The 23,948-nt window shown below is 41.3% G+C and overlaps 1 protein-coding gene across 2 annotated transcripts; it reads left to right on the top strand.

The window, feature by feature from the left end:
• The first annotated feature begins 98 nt into the window (after positions 1–98).
• Positions 99–23,948, top strand: TMEM242 (transmembrane protein 242). Of its 2 annotated transcripts, XM_080389098.1 has the most exons (5): positions 99–292; positions 2,356–2,456; positions 7,626–7,763; positions 18,464–18,518; positions 22,729–23,948. In XM_080389098.1, exons 1-5 carry the CDS (start codon positions 163–165, stop codon positions 22,746–22,748), a joined length of 444 nt encoding a protein of 147 aa, XP_080245224.1. In that variant the 5' UTR covers positions 99–162; the 3' UTR covers positions 22,749–23,948. The 2 variants fall into 2 exon arrangements, with proteins under 2 accessions (XP_080245224.1, XP_080245223.1); XM_080389097.1 differs by lacking the exon at positions 18,464–18,518 and having other exon boundaries at positions 113–292.

Genomic DNA, 23,948 nt, shown 5'->3' with positions numbered 1-23,948 from the left:
GCGGGGCCACAGCGGCCGGCCAGGCCCCCGGGGGCAGCTGGTGCCCGCCGGCACGGCCCGGGCGGCGCAGGAGGGACGGCGGCTGCGCGTCCCGGCCCAGCTCCGTTCCCTTCCGGGTAGCGGCCCGCAGCCGCCGCCTCTTCCTGCTCCCGGCCCGGCGCCATGGGGGCGGCTGTCGGCGCGGACGGCCGGGAGGGGGCAGCGGCGGCGGCTCCGCTGGATGCCGGGTGCGGGCTGCCCCGGGGGGCTGGCAGCCCTGCGGCGTCCCAGGACAAGCTCTTCTTAATCAAAGGTGCAGAGCGCTCTCCTCCCCTCCCCCGCTCCGCCCGCACGGGTCAGCGGCGAGCAGCAGGTGCGGGAGCGCCGTGCCGCCGGTCCCGGACGCCGGGAGGGCGGCATCGCAGCCGGAGGGCTGCCCGTGCCTCCTTTGCCGTAGCTCGGGGTCTGCCTGCCCCGCTCCTGTCCCCGCGGAGCCGCCCAGGCGCTGGGACGGCCTCGGGCAAGGCCTCTGGACGCAGCGAGGGAGCCCCGCAACGCCGCCCGCCTTTCCCGCCCCATCCGGCGGCGGCGCTCGTCGCCCCTCAGCCGCCCGCCCCCGCCGCGGGGCTTCGGGCTCGGCGCGGGCTGCCCCAGCGCTGCCGAGCGGGGTTCGGGGCCCTGAGGCGGGGGCGGCAGCGGGGTGCAAAGGTGCACGGGCCGAGGACGGCAGCGAGATGGCGGCGGGGGCTGGAGGGAGATTAACCCTGCGGGGGTGGGAGCGGGGGTCCGCGCCTAGCACTGCCGGGACCCCCTGAGCAGCCGCTGGCAAAGAGGCGGCTCGTACGGGGCACAGAGGCGCTGCGGGCTCCTGAAGCAGTTCCCGTAACCAGACCAGCGGGTCTCCCGGCCCGGTGCCGGCCGCGGCAGCTGAGGCGCGGGGAAAGCCCGGCCTGGGAGCGGGGCCGCAGCCCCCCGCCGGGCGGCCCCGGCCGCTGCCCGGGCTCCGGGCGCCCCCTGGCGGAGCGGCGGCCGCAGCTCCTCCCGCTCACTCGCCCAGTCTGCCCGGTCCCGTTCCGTCCCGTGGCGGAGGCGGGCAGCGGCGGGGCCGGGCCGCCGGGTGGGTGCTCCTCGGCTCACAGCGGGGTCCGTGCCTCTGCGAGCGTGTCGGGCAGGGCGCTGTCCCCTGCGGCCGCGCACCTTGCCCACCCCTGCAGCGCTAGCCGGCCCCTCCCGAGGAGGCCGTGCATCGAGCTCCGCCGCTTTGAGAAGTTAATTTAAAAGCAGTTATTTCTGAAATCGGGGAGATCTCGGTTGGCAGACCTTGAAATGTAAAGCGCAGGGGGCGCGCAGAGCTCAAGCAGCCCGTGAGGGCTTTCAGCTCCCAGACGCAAGAGGTGCTTTATGGATGTCGTTGACACAAGTACAGCAAACTTCTACATCATAATAACAGGATCATTTATTTTTAAAAAGTAAGACATATAAACATGTTTTGCTTCTTACTTCCTGTTCAGACCAGTTTTTTAATTACCTAACTTGTATTTGGAAAGGAATACCGGGGAAAACAGGCTGGGTGTCGATAGCTGCAAAGGAATAACTTGTAATCCCTTGATTTTTTTTAATATTAGTATGAATCAGATGGGTTTGTACTCAGTCTTGGTAACATGCCTGTTTTTTTAAAAACATGCCTGTTTTTTTTAAAAGTGGGCAGGTATGGTTACATGTGCCTTTGATGTAAGAGCTAGAAGGATCAAGGGACCTGGAGTGGCTTTGGGAACACTCCGAAAGAACTGAAAAGCGAGGAATGCTTTCTGTCCTGGGAAAGCTTCCTGCTCGTCTCATTTTCTTTTTTTAAATAGAGCATTGGAACATAAAACGAAGAAAGCTGAAGAACAAGTGTTGCATATGGAATGGTCTTCAGAGGTACTGGTGGATTTTCAGGTGGCCATTTGAAATAACAAGTGATGCAACAAATATAACTACATCTGCCTGTTGGGGAAGGGTGAGGCGTAGCTAGAGAACAAGATGATTTTAGCAGCCTGGCTCTGGAGTGAGAAATTTCAAAATACTGTGAAAAGGCATCATGGGATTTGAATGATTTGTGTGTGTGTGTGTGTGTCTTGAAAATAGGTACACTTGCCATTAATCTTGACAGTGCTCTATTTCATAGAATCAATATTATTTCTTGCCATATGGAGTTAATGTAAATAATGTAGACAGCTGTGCCTTTCCCTTCAGCATGTGCTGACAGATCTTAATTTTTTAGGTTTTATTTTCAAAAAGGTTTGGTTTTGTGGTTTTGGTTTTTGTTGATTTTTTTTTTTTCCTCCCCTTAAGAAACGAAATCTTCATTTTTATTTCTTCAACTTTTCTTGGCAGGTGGAATTTTTCTAGGTACCGTTGCTACAGCAGGAATGATGGCAGGTTTTGGCACCACACTTGCCATGACAAAAAAGAAGAACCCGGACTGGTTCAGTAAGGTTTGTTGCTTTTAAACTGTTTTCTGATTGTGATATGCAGGAAATAAGAATGCATCAAATGCTGTATAGAAATGTTGATGTATGTGGAGTTTGGCTGTACAAAGTTGATGGTGAGAGCACTAGACAATTGAAGTCAGTAGGGGTAGGATTAATTTAAAAAATGATTCAGAATTGGCACTGCTAAGTACTTTAGTATTCAAAATTAGTTGAAATACATAAAGCTTACACTGTTTGCTGGAATCATACTGCTGCTGTATAATGGACTATAATTGAAGGGCTGTGATGTGAACACGCTCCAGAGCCTGTATCCACCTCAGTGATCCAGTTCACCATGTGGTCCTACAGTGCTACAGTGAATCAGGGAGCGAGGTAACTGCAGTAAGGATGAGAATGAGTAAGTAGGAAGCCTGTAAGTTGTGGAACATGCAAGTAGCATAATTTAGTCAAAATTTAAGCTCGCTCTGCTCCCTTCCCACTGTGTAAGGGGACTGATGAGAGTGGGTATTGGCTTTGTACTATGAGATATGATGGCCAAAAATAGTCTGATCTTACGCAATTACTAACAGGATCGACCTGAGCATTCTGAAGACAAAAAAATGCATAGCAAAGCTAGCAATTATACCATGTTGGTATATTAATCTGAAATACAGTGTATTTAATTGACGAATGCTTTTTTCCTTGCTAAAGCTTTGTTACTGCGCAGAATGTCAAAAATGGACCCTTAAAATTGTTCAGTATTGTCTCCACCAAGCCCATAAAATACAACATATATTAAAGATGTTTTTAGGGAGCTGATAACTTTTTAAAATGTTAATTCAATAACAGTGCATATCGATAGAAAAAAAATTTCTCCATTGCACTTTCTGTCAGAGCCTCTGAATCAGATCACTCACAATCTCCTTTTGTGGTCAGAGAGCATGAGATCCTTCTATTGCCATTCTTTTTTCCTCTGTAGGCTGCTGTTGTATAACCCATCTGTTGCCTTTCCAGCAACAATAAAGCCAGTATGGTTTCTTTTTTGAAATAGGCAAAATAGAAAACTGCATGGGAAGTTATTTTACAGTATTTTTTTAACATTTTTTTTTTTTTTTTTAAAAAAAGCTCTTTAAAACTTCCTTTTTCCTGAGCATTGCATTTTTTCCAGCTCACGCATATTCTTGGCTGGCTGAGCTGTCCTGTTATCAGTGTGAAATTTATCAAGAGTGACACTACATTGACATCCGTGAATATATATGCTAGAAATGCCACCAAGTGATACATACTATTTCGATTTTTGCTGAAAACCTGTATCTGCTACTATCTGTGAAAATGAATTACAACGGTTTGCTAGCAAAAATCTGTGATTCCTTGGGCCCCTCAACTTAAATACTGCAAAGTGTAGGAAGATGCTTTTTTGTCGAGCTACTTGTAGGTGAGCGATCTCACAAAGGGAGGCTAGACTTTGAGAATGATTTAACTGTCTGTAGAGGCTCTCTGAGGCACCAACAAGGTAAACAGTTTTGCAGTGTCATTCTTAATTAAATTTATAGTTACTTAACTGCAAGTAATTTTTAATAACACATCATGTATAATAACAAAAGCATAACTATGAATAACTACAGATGATTGCATCCTTCTTACATGTTCAGTACCTAAATATTATTTTTATCCATGTTAGGGTGAGGCTGTAGTTTGACAGGTACTTCAAGCAGTCGTCAGCCAGCATTGCTGTTGAAAGACGTAATCCTGCCAGTTCTTAGTTTCTGGCAATTCATGCCAGCCCCTGTAAAGGCACCAATACTTGTGCTACTGGGTTGGTGTGATGATACTGGTTAATTCCGTGGGGTTTTTATTTCTTGCATTAGTTTTAGTCCAAATCAGTCTTCTGATCTCCTTCACTGCATGGTTGGAGTGACTGTATTGGCACAAGCTTGGGGCAAGGTCTGAAGGAATGAGAATTCATGCTCAATGTTGAGAAGAAATGCAAGACCTATTCTTTCAGCATCTTTGCTGGCTTGTGCTAGTTTTTATGTCAGTGAAATGGCAGCATGGAAGTCAGGTGGAAACAGGACGCAAACATAATGCAGCCTGGGACAGATTTAAATGGTTTTATGGGAGGAAAAAAATAGCAGTTTAGAGGGGAGGCTGTAGCATCACAGCATCATGAACTCATGATTGCATTCAGACTTCCAGGAAGCAACAATATGAGACCCTACTCTTGTAGAGTAGCGTTGATGTTACTGGTAAGAGATAAAGCTTGAAATTTCACCTACTGTACCTCTTCTGTGGCAGTGAAGTAAATAAATGTAAGCATTTGTGGGACTTGTGCCCAAATTGACTCGAAACTGAGATTACATAATTCTGTTTAGTATGAACCACTGCAGAGACCTTCAGTTAAGAAATTATTGGTTAAAATTAAATGCTCAGATGCAGCAGCCTCCTATGATGTGTCCAGTTTTACCAGCATCTATCCAGGTGTTTAATTTTACAATGGATTATGTCATACAAAACGATTAACATGCTGAATACAATCTATCAGAGCAGTTGAACACACCATTTATTTTAGGCACTGCTGCCTTTCAGACACGTTCTTATCCACAAGGGGATAGTTAAAGGGTTGAGGCCTGTGTCTGTGAAAAACAACATAATTTCTCCTGCTCCCACTTCCTGCTTATATCCTCCAGAAAAAAAAAAAAATGAAGCATATATTTTGGTAACCAAATCAACTATTTCTGGCCTGGTTTTTAGAAAGACTCAAGTATTGTTTAATAGCTTGTTTTTTAAATTAAATTGTTGCTTTTTTAAAGAAAAATACAGGACCAGTAATGAAGGTAAGACAATCTGTGCTTAGAATAATGGGCTTGTGAATAAAACTCAGTTCTCTTAAAAATGTGCTTTTGTTGGTGACATCTTTTCTGCCATGCTACTGTTGCCTTTTTAAATTTTTTAGCATTTCATTGATCAGCTTTCTTGATGCTCTGAACAGTGTATCTGATAATCATATAATAAACTGTCTTGTTTACACAAGTCCTTTTCTGTGTACTTAATACCCTGAGGAATCAGCGTGTAACTGAATGCTGTTTGACTGCTGTCAGTAAAACCAGATCAGTTGTTTCCACTTACCACTATTTTTCTGGGGCAATCAAGCATTTAAATAGTATTCAAGTGGGTTAGGGTTTTTTTTCCTCAGCAATTTTCACAGGTAATGACTCCTATTTAAAGATTCTGTGTAGAGGATATTTTTGTCCATTCATTTCCCATCTTTCAAATGGGCGAAATTTTTCTGCATGTTGTTGCATATGGTTAGACTATAGAACCAGGAAAAATGTCAAATAATTATCAGCATTTTAAATCTACTCAAAGCAGTCACTGCTGAAAGAGTTATGAAAGTTCATTAGCTATGATAAGGAAACAATAGGATGTGGTATATAGTGTGACTAGAGATTTCTGCTGTTTGTGTCTGTGTGCGTGTGTGTGTGCGCTTGCAGAGCATTGTTTTGTTAACAGCTTCCACTTCAGGATGTCCAAATCAGAATAAATAAGGATCAAGATTTGTCCTTGGGTAACTGTGCCTACAGCTAAATCCTAAGGAAATGCGTTAATGCTGAGGACTGTCTGAGGATCATTTTAATATTTCAAGAATTACGAAGCCAGGAGGAAAAAACCTACTGGAGCTATTTCACCGACCTAACACCATAGTGATAAACACTACATCTGTTTAATTATATCAAAGAAGAAAGAAGAACCATTAAAAAAAAAACATCATCTTAAAGCAAGAATACAAAATATTTTTTTCCCACTTTTTGTGATTAATAGAGAAGTGCAGCTCTTTGGCATGTTTTGGAGGAAAATGTTTTGGATCCTTTTGCAAGTTAGTTTTACTTTTCAGTATTTTAGACTGTAGATGAACTAATTCTTTTCTGAATATATTTGTATGCTTGCAGGCTTATTTATGTTTACCTCTGAGCAATAATTATTTTTTTTCTCCAAGATACCCAGTAAGTAGGACTGTTCAGTTGTCTAAGGACCATAGATGCCAGTCTAACAGTTACTATCTGGAGTCTGGGTTTCCATGTGAAGAATTGAACAGTGATCCTTTGAGGAAAAAAACCCAATCAAATCCTCTTGCTGATGTTTACCACAATGAGCAAAAAGGATTATGTCTGTCTTACTGCTGTTGCAGGCTACATAGGCTGAGGCTGTCCTATACCAAATAGGTACAGTAAGGTGGGTGTTGTGAGATGAGATCAACTGGCCAACGGTGAATGTGTGGTGGAAATTGATTGACATCAGCCAGTGTGTGGCTTATGCCCTTAGTAGCTGCAATTTATGTGCTGTGATGGAGAAGGTTTCATTGCTGTTGGGACCTCATTGTGGCTGGGGCTCTGTTGTTCTTGGCCTGAGGTGGCTTTTCCAAGTGACAGTTTTGTGTTTTCAGGACTCATGGCAGACTCTTATGCAGCTGTATCTTAACAAATGGTTAAACCCACCTACTCTTGTTTCTGATAAAAATGAGAAGTATGGAGGCTGCAGAGCATTTTCCATGTTGCCCCTTGGTGAACTCTGCAGGGGGAAGGGTTCAGCATTATTTGCTCTTCACAAAATTTCCCTAAGTGGTTTCCAGAGCTCCTTCAGAATTGCAGCCCCTTGAAATTAGTCTCTCAGTCACTGTTATATCCTCTCTGTGTCCCGATGAAAGCTACTTAGGTTCTTCCAGTTGCTTACTCTGCTGTTTCAGGAGTGCAGATAGACCTTGTAGGCCAACAGTTGCCCCACACCTGTACCCCTCAAGAAAAAGTACCAAACTCAATGACCTACAGTGATTATGTTCTGATGTGACTGGCATAAGGGCTTGTAACTGATTTTGATTAAGTTTTGTATTTTGACTGGTGGGATAACTAAGTGTTGGACTCTGTGCCAATGAAACGGTTGACTTCAGCATTTCTGGGTAATAAAAATCATCCCCAGCTGGTACTGGCAACCATGAAAGCTGATCCTGGTGGGAAGGCAGCTCATCCACCCGCGTCCTTGGGTCTTTGGGTCTGCTGGCAGCCATAACAGTTTCTGTGGTCATACTAGTACAGCTGGCAAGTCAGGAAAAATGCTAGATCACTAAGTGAACTTACTTGGTTTATATTTTTTTCCCAATTATTGTTCACTTTGTATTGATCACTTTGTTTTTGGTTGTAGGGGATTACTGCCACAGCTGCACTACCAGAGAGTGGTTCATCACTGGCCTTACGAGCCCTAGGATGGGGCTCCCTCTATGCGTGGTGCGGAGTTGGATTGCTAAGTTTTGCCATCTGGAAGGCTCTGGGTGTGCACAGTGTGAGTAGCAAGCGTGATCCCCTCAAATGCCATATTTTTCCTTGGGTAATGCGTCTTGGGGTGGCATTTCTGCACTGCTTCAGCCTAGGAGTTACATATTCATTCATTCATTCACAGACAGATTGACTAACCAGAGTGTATGCACACAGGGAAGGCATTCTTACATCTGCAAAAAATGGGATGTTGTGGGAGGAGACAGTTTGGGGGGAGGAGCAATTCTGTCCTGCTTATGTTTATTTGCACAGATGTTTCAGATTCTTCACAAAAGACACAGTGTTCTAATTTAGAGACTAAAATAGTAGCCACAAACTTTCTATATCCTTTGCTTACTGAATTGAAGGCTACCCCCTGAATCCTATCTTTAGAGCATTTATTTGTCCAAGTTCCATTTTTTTGCATCAGGACACTTGGGCATAAGAAAAAAACGAGGGGAAACCAGCTTGCTTTCTAGTGCATTTCTGGAAGGGACAAGGGGGCAGGAGATTGAGTTTCACATGCAATAGAATGTGACATCAAGGCAAAGAAACTCAGGAAACATCTGTACATCCCAAGAGGCTAAGGCTGTCTTTAGTAAATTGCTTATGTTCCAGTGTTTCACAGTGTTGAGCGTGAACACTAAAGTGTATGTAAGCAGTAATGAGCCATGACTTGAGAGTCCCCTGCAGCTTTAAGTTTGGCAGAGCTGTCTGCATCCTCTTTAGGACTAGGAATGAATAGACTTCCTTTACCTTTCATGGAGAGTTATTTATATATTCGGCAAAGTGTCTCCCAAAACTAAAAGGAAGAAGATACCACTTCATCCCAGTACTGTTCTCATTAATATCTTTATTCAAGTTCTCACTTCTTGTCTACTCTGCTGATGTATCCTTGTAGGTCATGATTTTGATCCCAACATGCAGCACTACACAGTGCCTTCCTTATTCCTTAGTTTTCAATGTTGATTCTCAACAGGAGGCAAAACACCAAAAAAACATAGCAGGACACAGGAAGCAGCGACAACACAATTTGTTCAAACTCCAGTCCTCCTTGTGAGGCTGTAGTGGAACGGCAGAGAAGGGGTAGGAAGGGCGGGAGTACCCGTTTATGCTCTGCGTGCTGAGCTCCATCAGTCCACTCAGTGTACTGTCAGTTATATCATCAGCCAAAAGGATTCGTTTCACGCTATGCTGCCGATTCTGATTTCCGTTCTGTCAGAGTACTTCTGGTCCTGCTGAAGGACAGCGGAATCTGACCCTGGTCTGCAATTTACATGAACCGTTTTTTGGTGAGCTTGATATTTACCTCCTTTGACTTCTGTACTAGCCTAGACCTACAGTTGCCTGGTTTCCCTCTGAGGCTGCTTTCCTTGGGACTGCTGACATGGAACATCCTCGTAAGCTTGAGATGGCCAAGTCCCAGGACATGCCAGAGGCTAATGGGGCTTCTGGTTACCTGACAGCAGCGGCTTTTGTGTCGGAGGCATATAGCGTGCTGCAGGCCATGGGAGAGACTCGTTGAGCATTGTGCCTAGTCAGAAAGCTTTACCTTATTGTATTGTGTGTTGTGTTATTGTTGAAAGGAGTCGGGGGAAGCTGTTTTAAGAGGCTTTTGCAAATGCCTGTTGGTATAGGTTTCTGCTGTGGAGCGCTTACGTTTCACTGTAGTGCGTGGTGAGAACTGCAGACGCTGACGGAAGCAAGATTTCTGTCAGGAGACTGTGTCTGCACATGATTTCGAACAGCTCGCTCTCTGCTCTCCACTGACATACTTACTGCATTCACTATTGACTTCTAAATTCCCGCGGCAGAAAGGAACCACATACAATAGTGCTACTCATTATTGCAGAATCAAAAATTAGTGATTTGTAGATTTCCTGTCACACATTTCTTTTTCCTGTTTTACTATGTATCTGTTGAAATCAAATATGTTTAAAATTGCTGGAGGCACAAAAGCGGAAGTATGTTAAAAAAGGAAATATTTTGACCAAAGAGAAGAGGTTTATTAGCATTAAAATATATTTCTAGAGTAAGTCATATTTCATTTTTTTATTGTTGTTGATTCTTTTTGGATATTGCTTTAACATAACACTCAGGAGCAAACACTGGCTATTGAAAGACAGTATTTTTGTCCTTAAATATCATCTTCCTGAACAGCTGAGGTTAGGTAAGGGTTATAAGCTGCCTGGTACATCATTAGTTCTGAACTCTTTAACATAGCTCATTTTAAGGAGGCCTCTTTTTTTTTTTTTTTTTTTTTTTTTTTTTTTTTTTTTTTTTTTTTTTTTTTTTTAATTTTCCTATTTCAGGGGGACATTCTGATACTTTTGAAAATTCTTAATTGCTATCATGTAACCAGAGATAATAAATTAACAATCAGTCACTTAAAATACTGATTTTTAAGGACACACATTAGATGCATGTGTTGTGTCTAATAATTATAAGATAGACACAAAAAAATTAAGTTTTATTTGTGGGAAAGTACTGAAGTGATCACTGAGTGAAATAGTTTCTTTCCACATGTTCTGTTCAGACCACAGGACACCACAGATACTGCACTAAGCTCAGCATTTTCAAATGAACGTTTTAGTTTCAGTTAAGCTTTTTAAAAAGAGGCTCTTACAGATTTACCTGAATAACAATGTCTTGAGCCTTCAGCGTGGTTGAGCGCTGTGAATTCAGTTGCTCTGTAGTACCTGCAGGTTCCCAATACCTGTAGAAGTTCAAGTTACAGTTTCAAACACAGTATCAAGATTAGAAAGCTATGAACTTAAAGCAGACTTTAGCCCTGGAAAGTGCTGTACTTACTATACATGACCTGAGGGGAGACTCGGCTGATTTTGATGCCAGGAGTCTGTGAACTTGTAACTAAAGCTTTGGCAGCTGGACAAAGCTGCTTCACCTTAACTGCCTTTAACAGTAACCAGCAGCTCCTGGGACCTGCTAATTTGTGATCCGGCCCTGCTAGGCAGCAGTTTGATGTGTTGTAGAGCTACTGGTAATAGTGGTAACAGTCCTGACAGTTAGTATAGTCTCTTGATATTAAATTATTAAGGATAATAACATTCGGATTGTAAGCAATGCAGATGTTTCATTTAGCAAACAAGCAAGCTGCTTCTGTCACATGTGGGAGTTCATTAACTCCAGCGCTTTCTGAAATCCATTGTCAACTATATTCACTGTGACTGTCTTGATGGGATCTTAGTGGATAAAGGACTGACCTTCGCTTGCAGAGTTTGCAGGGGAGTTCCGAGTCAAGTAAGACTGAGTTGCTAAGTGTTGTTTAATGCCTCATGTCATCTCCAGGAGTACAATACAAGAAGCCACAGTGGAAAATCAGACATGATGGTTTGGCAGGCATCACACCAAAAGGAGCAGGGGAGCTAACAGATCTTGAAGCGTAGCTGGTTTGGCCAGGAAAGCCATTGAGCAGTTCCACTCCTGACTGGCCATCCCGTGGAGACGGCTGAACCTCGTGCATGCCACAGCTTGGGCTGGCTTTGCTTTGCAGGAGGAGGAGAGCAAAGCTCCTCGGTGAATTTGGAGATGTGCGGTGAAAGCTGTGCTCGGTGCTCTTGGCGCTGTGAACTCTGCTGGCGTTAGCCATGGGCTGGGCCGAAACGGGGCTGTGCAAGGGGAGTGACTGAATTGCCCCAATCGTCCTGTCAGCGTGCCAGCCATAAACCCGTTGTGATCATACCGGTGTCCGCAGGAAGAGGTGGCGAGCGTCTCCCACGCGCTGCCAGGATTTCTGGCGCTCCGGGGGGGGAAGGGGCTTGCGTTACCGCCCGCCGCCGCCAGGCGCCGCTCGGGAGCGAGGCGGGAGCGCGGGGGCGGCTCCGCGGCGCTGCAGCGACACCTGCTGGTGGAGCCGCGGCAGCAGTGGCGGCGGCGAGAGGAGCCCGGTGTATTCTCCACACCGACGGGGTGAGCGGGTCTGATCGTCTCGCACCGACCCGGATTTCAAACCTGGCGGTGCGGTAGTGGCAGACGGTGTTGCCGCTAGTTAGAGCCCGGAAGAGCGGTTTCCCATGGTATCATTGCCAGAACACTGATTTTTAACGTTTGGGGATGTGTTTCCTAGAAGCACAAATTATCAGGTATTATTAGGATAATATGTATTTCTCTAAGCTTTGTGACTGTTTAAATTATCTTGTCACCACTTACAAAGTCAGAGATAAAATGACAAGAGCAAACTGGCACGATGTTTCCTTGATGAGTTATAATTGCTGTAATTAGTCCGTGTCCGTCATTCTGAAGCAGCGTCGCCATTGCTCAGCAGTTTGTGTCGTGGAAAGAAGCTGAAGCCACGGTTCAGCGTGCCTCATCCTTACAGCTTCTGAGGCAGCCTGTGCTTGCCATAGAAGCAAGTCATTGCTAAGATCTGTTCCAGACACTGAGGTGGTGCACTGGCTTTGGTGATAATAGATTTTTGTTTAATCTTTGTGGTTTATTGGTTTTTAAAACAGTGCTATGACAGTGCCTACTTCCAGCTCTTAAATGGCTTTATTGTTAAAGGTGGGTTCCCTGTAGCTTTAGTCTGCTGATTTTTATGCCAGCATGAAAACCCAGGGGTGATAGTAAGTAACTGATCTTTATATCTAAGGGATATAAAAGATTTTATGCTGTTTCAGGTTGGGTTGTTAATATCCCCTGACTGCAGTTACCACTCTTGTAATCTAAGAACAGGCTGGTAAGTAGTAAACCCAACTAAATTCCGGTCAACTTTTATTCCTAAGTGGAGAAGTGGTAGATCAGTGAGGGCTTGGTGTGACAATGCTTTGAGTTCTGTTTTTCAATAATGTAAAAGAGAAATCTTCATTTTCAGAACCTTAGGAGATGGTGGTTATCAAGTTTTATATAGTACCTCTTGCAGAAAATAACCAGCTGTTAGTAATAAACCTTTTGAACTTGCTCCCTGCCATCGCTTAGGAAAATATTTAAAGTCAGTCCCGCTCTGATTATCTTTGGTCGTAGAAGCTGTCTATATTAGCAGGTATCACCGACCAGCAGCGCTGGAGCAGTGAAGCAGTTGGGGCCTGAGGACCTGACACCTACAATCATTCAGGGCCTTTTTCAAATTTGGATTGACTCTGGCCTTGCCCCATGGCTTGAATGCCTGCTTGCAGTTGGAGTGTGTTATGTGCGCTCCTAGAGTGCTGCTTCAGTTTTGTGTCACCGTAAAGAAACTCAGTTCATGTGTTCTGAGACAGTACACAAACTCGTGCCTAGTAAGCATGGACATCTGGGAGATCTGCTGCTGGAGAGCACTCCTGATCTGAACTCCAGGCTTATCCAGACACACCCACAGTTTCCTCTCTAGGCCCTCACAAAATAGGAGGGCATGTGAAATGTTAAGCACAAGCTTAATAATTGGCATCTGGCTTGAGACAAAACGGCACCCCCTTTTTTAACAAGTATATTTGCTGTTTAACAACTTCCACCTTGTGTCATTATCTTACAGGGGTTTGAGCTTGTAACCTCAGAACCCTGTAGCTGCCCACTCCTGGTGCAGTGGGCTGACTGTTTCGTGATGCAAAATACAGAGGTCTTGAAATAAATGTTGTGTAAAAAAAAAAAAAAAAAAAAAGGGTTTGGCCAATTGGTTATTAATATTTTTTTGAAGTTGTGAAGTGTTTTGAAACATCTTATTCCAGCATTCTCCATGTGAAATGCTCAATGAAGTTTTAAATTTTCAATTGAATAGTAAATGGTGTTTCACTCAGTAAAAAATTCAAAATGATCTTAAAAGCCCTGTTGTTACACTTGACCTAAACAAGTGTTTTCGTGGAAGTGTCAAAAAATTAAACCTTTCTTATTTTATTTACCTGTTCTACAAGTGTGATCCACCATACCTTTTGGTTGCTTGGAAAAATGTTAGTTTCACGATTTTCGACAAATTACAGTTGGGTTGTAAACCCTTGTTTTAAATAAGCAGTTGGGGGTTTTTGTTTGTTGTTTGTTTTATTTTTTTTGTTATATTAAATTTGCAGCAATAGAATACTTGACAGGTATTAAAACATACCTGTGAATGCCTGATGTTCTTCTTTTTAGGTTGTTTTTTTTAAAAAACGTCAGTAACTATGAGCCACCTTTTAAATGCAGAACAATACCCTCAGCCCTTGTAGACTGAAGCATACACAATTAACAAACAAGATAAATTATACTTTAAAAACCCTTTTGCTCTTCATGCCCTCAATAAATTAGGTTTTATTTCCTCAGACATAAAAGCATTCATTCTCCCATAGGAAGAGGGCCAGGATGATTCATATGAAGTTTTGTGTGATTCTGATTGTTGCTTCCACATCTGTTCCATGGAAAGCTGTAAAAATAGTGAGAAGAATTGCTTAGCAAATTGTAACTAATATAGTTATAAAATATTAGTTTATCATTTTTATGGTGACTCCTAATGAAATATCCTGGTTTTCATTGGTCTCAACCTTTAAAATATTAACAGACTAAACCAACTGCACAGCTGTAAAGAGACATCTAAAACAATTAAAGCAATAGAGAATACATGTTTACCATGGTTTTGTTGGTAAGGACATTTCCTCGGTGGGCAGATTTTCTCTCGAGGAAATCAAACCTTTAAATCACCATTTTAAGCACACAAATAACAACATCCCTCCCGCTTACTTTGAGAGATATTTGATACAATTTTGTGAGACTGTAGTCATAGGTACAGTATAAAAAAGAATATTGGTTTTAAGGATGGATTAATTTAAAAAATAAAATGAGAACATGGAGACATAGTCTTCAAAAGTTATTGGTGTTGGCATCTGTAAATAGTACTAAGAGCTATAGATACCAACCAAGTATAGACATACTGCAGGGGCTGAAATTTTTATGCTATTTCATAAATAAACAAATGTTGCTGTAAAAGCAGTGTATCTGCTAGAATCATTCTAGAGTCATCCTAGAGTCATTCCTAAATTTTTTATTGATATTAGTTTTTAATTATAGTTGTACCTAATCCTCATCTAAGTATTATTCATGAAGTTTCTATTCCTTATCCTGCTTATGTTTGATTGCATAATAAAGCATATATTCTCCTTGCTATTTCATGATCATGTATTTCAATATAAATCAAATTTGCCCAGGTTTTTTTAATGTTCTCTTATTTCCTCAACACTTAACCAAAATTTAAGCTCTTAGAAAGAAGATGGAGTACAAGTTAGCTCTTCCTCCTCCTGTTTTTACAGTAAAGCATAAAATACATACAGAAAACACACAGAAAAAGTACTGCTTTTATTGCCTGATTAGTTTGGTGTGGAGAAGACATATACGTACCACTGGTATTTTATCCAAGAAGTAAATTAAAAGTAACCTATGAACTTCACTGTGTACTCAATCAGGCAGAATGCTTAGTCAAGGAATAAGATCGTAATTTTCTTACTGGAAAGCTGCAGATGTAGCAGGGGACAGCTGTAAGTAAGTATTGGTCTTGAATATGGGCAGACTGTAACTGTAGCTGTCTTGAGGAGTTACTCTGCTATGTCTTGGGACAGACTTGTAGCTGTTTGCTGCCACCAACCCGTTAAGAAGCTAGAAAGAACAAAACCATGTTCGTCTGTGATCTGAAATTGCCTCTGTGGAGCAGTTCTGCATCACCATAAGTGGGTTGATCCACTTCTTGGCTGCACGTAACTGTGAACTGCAAGTGTACAACTGAAATCTGAGTAAAAGCTTACCTGCTAGGTGCAAATTATTCATGCTATATCTTGGTCCCTTGGGATCTTCCTGTGCTTCATTTAGTGGGGTGGTATGGCCCTGCTGGTCTCACCCTTCTGTGGTCCAAGACCTCAGCTGCTCTGCTTCCCTGGAAGCACCCAGCCGTCCCTGCCTGGCTCTGGGTGTCACACTGGCTCTGGCAGGTTTCCTGCCTGGAATTCAGCTCCAGTCGAGGCTTATGCATCACTGAAGAGTTTTGGTTTTGTGCTGGCTCTTTTCCCAGCCATGAATCTTACTTGGGGGTGATACATATCATGAATTCCTGGATGTGTAGAGGGAAAAAATTACTCAAGTTGCCCTTTTCAGGAACTGCCTGCTTGCAGACAATTTGTGTTTTTAATTTAATTCAGAAATCCAAGTTACAGCACAGAAGAGCATATGGAGTTGGGACACATCCTGAGATTTTGGGTCCATTAACCAACTTGCTTTATACAGTTAGGTATTTAACTATTTTAAATTTTAAATTACTTCAATATTAATTTTTCAAATTGCCCAGGGTGACTAAGGAGCAGTGACTAATACAGTATAATAGACTAATTCTGTGCATGTCCTTTCCAGGCACTCAGATTTGAAAGTAAGATTTTGCAGAACTAAATGTCATGTTCCTCAGTGATTTCAAAAGTATTTCACTCCATTTTTCTTCATGACATGAAAGCCTTTTGCAACAAGGTTGTATAATCCAAACTTTGTACTGTTACTTTTATTTTGAAGCCTGATGTAGCATCACTGAAATCAATGAGAATACTTGAGAATAAGACACTTACTTAGTCACCTTTGACATACTGTATACTACAAAATATACTACAAAAACTTAAATCCTTGGCATTTTATTTCAGAAAGATTAACATGGACATGTATCCAATTTTAAAAGGGTATTTCCATATCTCTGAACCTAAGGAAGTTACTTTTTTGTTTCGGATTGTGGTTTACAAAATCACTGTTTTGGTGCATATAAATTAATAGCTCTTTCCCATTGATCATAAATAGCTTATCATTATTATTTTTTTTTTTTAATAATTCAAAATAATCTAGCCGTAAACCAGAACAGTTTTGTTTTCTTTAGGCTTTTCTACTAGAATGGCATCTTCTTCCTTTTACAATAGATTTACAGAAAGACACTTTCAGGTTACCAGTTAACAATCTCACTTTTGGGAGCTGAGTGACATTCACACAGAAATTAAAGCAGACAAAGTGGAGCTAGTAAAACACGTTTGTGATGCAGACCAGCTATCTTCCCATTTGTGATATGGATTCATTTCTGAATGAGTAACATGGCTGCTGCATACTTGGACAAGTAAGATGAGGAAGATATTTCATGTGTTTTATCTCTTCATGTGACCCAATCATTGGAAAAGAGGCAGCCTGACCCTTGTGACTTGACAGCTCTCGGTAGTTCACTGGTAATTTGAGACAGAATATGTAGTAGCTGTAGGAAGCTACTACATATGTATAATGAATTGGGAACTGACAGCTGCGTTCTAAACAGTGACGACCCATTCCTCCTCTCCCTGTAAAGTTCACTTAGGTTATTTTCATGTTATTTTTCTTTTTAAAAGCATGGGAACTGTTTTATCCAATTACACAGGATTTATAGGGATAAGTTTCTGGAAAACATGTCTACGTGTTTGTTTAATTTTCGGCACTGTAAATGGCCCTCTTGATTTCAAAGAGAGTATTCAACACTGCATAAAGTTCAGCATGTGTGTAAGTCTCCATGGGATAGGGGGTTAATAGGAGCTCTTGACTTCTCTAGATGCTTTAATAAAATTCTGCTGCTGCTTTTCTTTTCTCTTTGCAAGCCTGAAACACTGTAATCGGCAAACAGGATTTGAACGGTGTACTGTAACAGTGCAGTGTAAGACAGTTAAATATCGGGATGTATTCTGCCAGGATGACCCTCTGAGGGCCATTTTCACATACCTGTAGTTCTGAATAATCCAAGCATTCATAATGCCTTCGCCAGTGATGTGTAAGGTCTGAGAATATGAACCAGGGCTCTATTTTCCATGCTTACTTTAGAGGTTGACATGCAAACTGGCACAGGGTGACCTGCAGTGAGTGCCCCAGTTTACACTGAGACTCAGAGAATCACCCTCAGCAGCAGGCTGCCTGCTCTGCTCTTCCAGTACTGTAAGGGCTCAGCGCTTGCCTTTTTCTACAAATAACTTGCTATTTCTGTATGTGGACCTTGGTAATTGTTTGCTCACAAGGGCAGTAGCAATTATTTTAAGATATTGGAAAAGGTGGTAAGCACAGTCCTTGCTGATGCTTTTAAATCCAGGGCAGCCCATCTCATCCTCGGGCGTTAGGAAATGGAAGGTGGCTGAGGAGAACGCAGGGAATGTACGTACTGTGTTCTGCTGCCAGTCGATATTCCAGTTCAGGGCATCTAACCTCATTTCACTTGGAAGCTAATGTAAGCAGTTCTTACTGGTGCAAGTACTGAAATAGGAAACTAATAATTCCTAGAATCTGGGTTGGCCTATTATGAATGTCAGACATTAAGGAGAACATTTCTTCGTAAAACTTTCATTCTAGGATTCAAATAGACTCTTTTAGCCCCTCTTCCATTCATTTTAATATGAACGGCCACATAAGTGCTCTCAGTAATAGTGCTATCCCAATTTTTGCATGACATTCTGTCAACGATGTACATTAAAAAGAGATTATTAAATGGAAGATGCTTTTAGGTCCCCATATTTTTGCCATCTGAGGCAGGATCATTAGGTTAAGATAAGAAAATAACAGTGATCTGTAGCTATTACAGATTATTTAATGCAGTAAGGTAGATGATACCCTTTTAGAAAGAAGCCTGACAGAGGTGGAACAGTTACTGTAATTTATTTGGCAAGAAAAAACAGCGTCAAGCTTTGCAATATCTGTGATAAAAAAATAAAATTCATTTGAGTGAAATTCACTTCAGAGAGTTGCCTCCAGGAATGGAGCATGCTGGAGTGTTAAGAAATGTGTTACAAATCACTCATGTACCACTAGGTTCAGAAGCAGCAGCTAAGAGAGTGGCCTGCAGTACTGAAGGCAGCAGAACGAGGTAAAATACATTCAGCTTTTTTGCTTGGTTTACTGCGCTGTTAATTGAAGACATCGTAACAGTTGAACCGAGTACCCCAGTGTCAGCGTGGCTGACAATAATAAAGAGGCAGGCATTTCAGTGAATTATTTCAAAACAATCAAGTACTTAGTACACATATGGCACATTAGATTTCATAATTAAATTAATGCTTTTTGATTTGAGACCACTGGTATGTGTATTGTGGAATCTGGAGGAAATACAGATTTCCAGGAAGGGAGAGGGGAGAAGAGAACTCCTGAATGTCATGTCTGCTAAAAATCCAAAAGGCAAGGCATGACACAGATTCCTAATTGCAGCATTTCCCTCATCGAGAAGTGTGCTTGTCCCCTGAGAGGTAAAGCAGGTAAAGACAAGATCCCAATTCTTGCACCTCAAGTGTGCTGTTTTAATAGAACATAAAGCCAGATTCATCATTACAAGAAGCTCACCACACTGCAGGAGGTGACTGGATACTGGTAAGCCCAGTTTGTTGAAGGACAGCTGGTACATGTTCAGGGAACAAATTAACTACAAGGATCATCTGAAGCTGCAATACACCTGGTATGATGCTGTCAACTAGATGCAAACAAGAACAACCCCAAGGCCAGCGTGAGTTACTTTGGAGGCCAAATATATTCCTAAATATATAAATACATTAAGTAGAGTTTGGCCAGTCAAGGCCCAGAATATCAAGCTGATAGTCTTTGGCTGAAAGATGTCAGCCTAAAATTTGGTGTTAGAACAGTTCATAATCAGGCAGACATTGTGACTAGGACAGAAGGGATAGGAACTTGGGGATGTGGCTTCCACTGTCATTCGTGTGTGTACACTGGTTCCATTACCTCAGAGAACAGTTACTTTTCAAAGTCTTCTCCATGCTTTTAGGCAGTGGGGCAAGTGAGCTTTAGAGGAGCTCAGAGTGCAGCGAGAACAGTGGCTAGGATTTGGAAGTACGTTCAGGATGGCAACAAGCACAAATGCGGAAATGGAGGAAGAAACTCAGAATCTGATGTTATTTAGTGGAACAGAAAAGAAAGAGGAGATACCTTAGAAGTCCAGATCAAAGCCCTAATAAATACTGTACTGCACTTTCTTACTGGGAGGAGATGGAGACGGGGAAGATAGAAGTCCATGACTAGTACTGTGTTGCTTAATGTATTGTTAGTAAGAACTGAAAAACTGTTGTGGAGAGAAATAATAGGATGCGGTGTCTTTTAAGCTGTATTGAAATGAAAATTTCTGGTAAGAGTCGCTGTGCATTTGTATTGTGAAGAAATTGGCCCTGTTTGGACATACTGTATTAGTGGGGCCCATGCCAGTCGCTGTAGATGACACCCTTCTTAAATCGCTGACAACCTAAAGCATAACATTGGGAAGACAATGCACAATGGTGATCAGATTGGCATTTTTATTAAGATAGCTCACTGTCCAGGAATCACAAAGGAAGGAAGTTTGTGGAGAAATATAAAACATGGTCAAAGTTGTGAACTGCAGTGAAAAACTACTTTTTTGCAGAGGCGCCTTGTGGAAAAGGGCATAGATGCTGGTAAGAGAGGAAGTGGTAAGTGAGGCATTGAGTCTGGCATCACTTGCAAAATGATTTTACAAGTAAGTGTCAAAATCTGGGAAGACAAGGCTGAGGAGGTTTTTCAGGGAGTGTTCAAAGCAAAAGAAAGACATGAATATTTCAGATCTGGTCCACATGTTAAGGAAAAATTGTTTTTCCAGGAAATTAGTTGCTTTTACATGCAGAACATAAATTAGCGTTCTGAGGGGAGAAAAATCTGACTATTTTTAAATCTGCAGCTGCTAGCAGTGTTTTAGTACTTTCTAAATAGATACTGTTTTTCTTTTAGAGCAGAGCCGTATTATTTCACAGACAAGATTTTTTTTGCATTTGAGGGTTAGTTTGGCATGTTAGTAATTACAAGGTAGTTGTTAAGAGTGAGGAAACACTGTAGTTTTCTGAATGGCTGTCCCAGCCACCATCCCCCTTTTGGAGGCTTTATACAAATGCTTTTAGTTTTCCTTTGGTTTTGTGTGTCTTCAGTGGAGTAACAGAGGCATCCTGTAGAGCTTATGAGTGCATCATTTAAATTTGACACTAAAAGAAACTTAGAAGTTTGTGTTTAGAAACATACAAAAAAATCTACATTGCACCAGATCATTAGCTGATATAAAATGATTTATTTCCAGTTACACCAGCTGAGCTACAGCAGTTTACATCAGGGTAAGATCTGACCATCCCTGTGTTACCAAACAGCCAGGGTAATTCTTAGAGGGAGACGGAAGAGTAGAAGAGTTGGTTCACTCTTTAGGAAGTCGGAAGTGTTAAGTAAATTGAGTAGTTCCTGCACATCAGAGAACTGGGGTAGCTTAATTACAGAGGACTGGAAAAAAGAGCTAAGCCAAAGCTCCTAAAGCATTTCTTATTGTGAATGCTTGTATTTAATTGTCAACAGTTGTTCAATGTAGTTTGGGCTGTTCCCCTACATCAGCTCTGATACTGGTGTTTATTATTCTTGGAAATGCTAGCTGTCTATGAGAGGTTTTCAGTTTTAAATAAGCAGCAAAAATACTAGTTCAGGAGCAATTGTGTGCAATTGCCAAGTTTTTTAAAAACCAAGAACGAATAGTTAATCAAAACAGCTATCTGATCAGAATAAAATACAAAGCAGACAGTGAATTAGCTGTCACAATCAGGATAAACCAAACCACAATCAGAACACAATCAGGATAAACCAAAAAAAGATCATTTGGCTCTGCATTTTTCTCCTACTTTATATAACATGTATTTTCATTTGATTAGCAGTACCCAGGTATTTTTACACAAGAACTTTAATTCTAAAAGGCTTTCATCCATCATAGTTAGTTATTGTCTTAGTAAAGGATTGGTAATTTCTTTGTAAATTGTTTCATTCTTTGTATCAGCTGTAACTTGAATAATTGCATTCCAGCAACGTTTCACTAAAGAAGTACCAATTCTTTGTCAGAATTATTCATATGCAGAAGGACTTGAACAGAAAATGGCTCAAAGGTATTTGTAAAAAAACCTGATGACCCATAACACACAAAATGTAGGCATATTAGAGAAGATTCCTATGTGGCTGTTTAGAATATCTGGATTTCCTGGAACCTCCGTGGGGCATACTGCCTGAGACAACATTTGGTCTTCAAGAGGTCGTTGCATCAAGTACTTGAATACCACATCTTGTCTTCTCTGTGTGAATGTCATAGATTCTGTAGGGCTTCCTAAAAATAGCAGTCCAAAACTTGCCTGTACATCCTGCTGTTTGTGTAACAGAATTTTCACTGATTTGACTTTTCCATGCCTATTCTTAAAAAATATATTATACGTAAAAATATATGTAAAAATCTTGGAAGAAAGTAACCTGCTAAATTTAAATATTCTCTTCAAACAGAAGTGACTTTTAAATAAATTTCAGTTCTGGCCTGCCAGGGCTATTGAATCAGACATCGGTGATAAAATGGTTATCATAAATATAGATTTGGAAATTGCTGTTAATATATTGATATACAGAATATGAAACTAGCAAACTTCCTCTTTCACAATTTCTTAATTTAACAACAGTGCAAGAAAAGCTTGGTCCTGTATATCATTATAAATCCTGTTTTCCTTCCTACTAATGCGTGAATTTGAACAAGACTTTGTTTTTTCAGCTGTATCCATATGGTGGGATAAACCTGAACTGTCAGAGCTGACCAGTATTTTTTATTTAATCCTTGTTTTAAAATCCTTGAACAGACCTATTGGGCCTTTAATGCATTACAAGTGTAGAAAAAGGCACTGTAGAAAAAGTGAACGTATGGGCACATTCTATGGAACTAGTTTTCCTCCAAACAAAAGATTTTGTATGTGTGTGTATATATGTATGTAGTAGTTCGTGTAACAGTAGTGAATCATTCAGGCAAGTCGTCCAACTTAGGCAGCCCAGTGTGGTGCTTTAGAAGGGGGGATTGTTGTGGGTCCCTTCATACTTTTTTCAATTTGTTAATCAAACCAACATAATCAGAGGGAAAGTCTTACTTTTCTGTTATTTTTAAAATCTTTTTACCTCTTCTTTACCTCACACAACTTATTTTGTGGAATAAGCCCGGGATTCATGGTACTACTTTATTTGCTTCTTATTAATGGTTGACTGATTTTATTTTTTAATCTCTTTTATAGATGAAAGAATTCCAAACTAAAATGCAGTCAATGTTTCCTGCAATTCCTAAAAATAGTGAGTCCACTGTTGAATGGGAAGACTTACTTAAATCGAAGTGAAAGACTCAGCCATTTGGAGATGTCTCGTTCAGCAAGAACAGGAGCAGAAGTAGCAGAAGTGTCCCATCTGAAAAATAAAGAAAACTCAAGACTGAGCAAGTTACTGACTGAGTTCACTGAACCGGGGAACACCAGTTAACATGTAGCAGCAAGGGAATTAAAAACAAAACAAAGAAAAACAATTTATATTGTGGTTTTCAGTGTGCTTGGTATAGTTGATTTGTGAGGAAATAAACCCTCCAAGATAAGTTGGTTCCAACTTGAAAAAAGACTTTCTCTTATGAACACTTCAAGTAGAAACTGATCTTCAGTAGGAAATACAAGGACAAAACCCCAATAAACTCTTATCCCATCCTGTGTCTTAAGAGGAATTTTAGGAAATTTCTCTAGGAGACAGATAACAGTACTTTGAGTGACATTTACATGTTCAATTAAGAATATGACCATCAAGTCAATTGTAACAGATCTGTTACTGAGCCTGAAGGTAAAGCATACCACTCTTCTAAAAATAAAGGAGCTACTTAAATTTGCAACAGAGAAAGTATCTAAACCAAATTATTTTTGTATGTCTGAAGGGAAAGTTTAAAACATCCAATATGCAAGACATACTGAGCTGCTCTATAGAGCATCAGAAGAGAGCTCTACAAAGTGCAGTTTTCTCAGTATTAGCTTTTTTATTGGATTACACAATACTGAACCAGACAGTTTGCATAAAACTCTCTAGTATATTTGTATAGCAATTTAAGTTGTAAGTGAAGATGGTATAAAACAGTGAGATACCCGTCTGTCCTACACAAGTATTTTCAGCTAAGAAAGTGTATGGGCAGGGCTTGTTTTTTTCTGTTTCAGTGGTTCCTGTGGATCTTCCATCAGGAGAAGCAACATGACATTTTCCACACTGCAGTAATCTCATGAAGTGTGGGTGTAAACTAGGAAGAATAATGTCTTATTCAAACATTGTATTTGCAGAACTGTAGATCTGTAAAAATGCAGAAAGAATAATAAAAAAAGCTATCAGTGAACAATCCTTTGTTGAATTTGCAGTTATCTGGATTTTTTTATTAATTGCACACAGTCCAATTAGTAGGTTGTCAGGTTTAATAAAGTTCTCTTAAAACCTG

This window comes from Falco punctatus (assembly GCF_963210335.1).
Source record: "Falco punctatus genome assembly, chromosome: 5".
NCBI classification, from domain to species: Eukaryota; Metazoa; Chordata; class Aves; order Falconiformes; family Falconidae; genus Falco; species Falco punctatus.
This window is presented reverse-complemented; position numbering and strand designations above follow the sequence as displayed.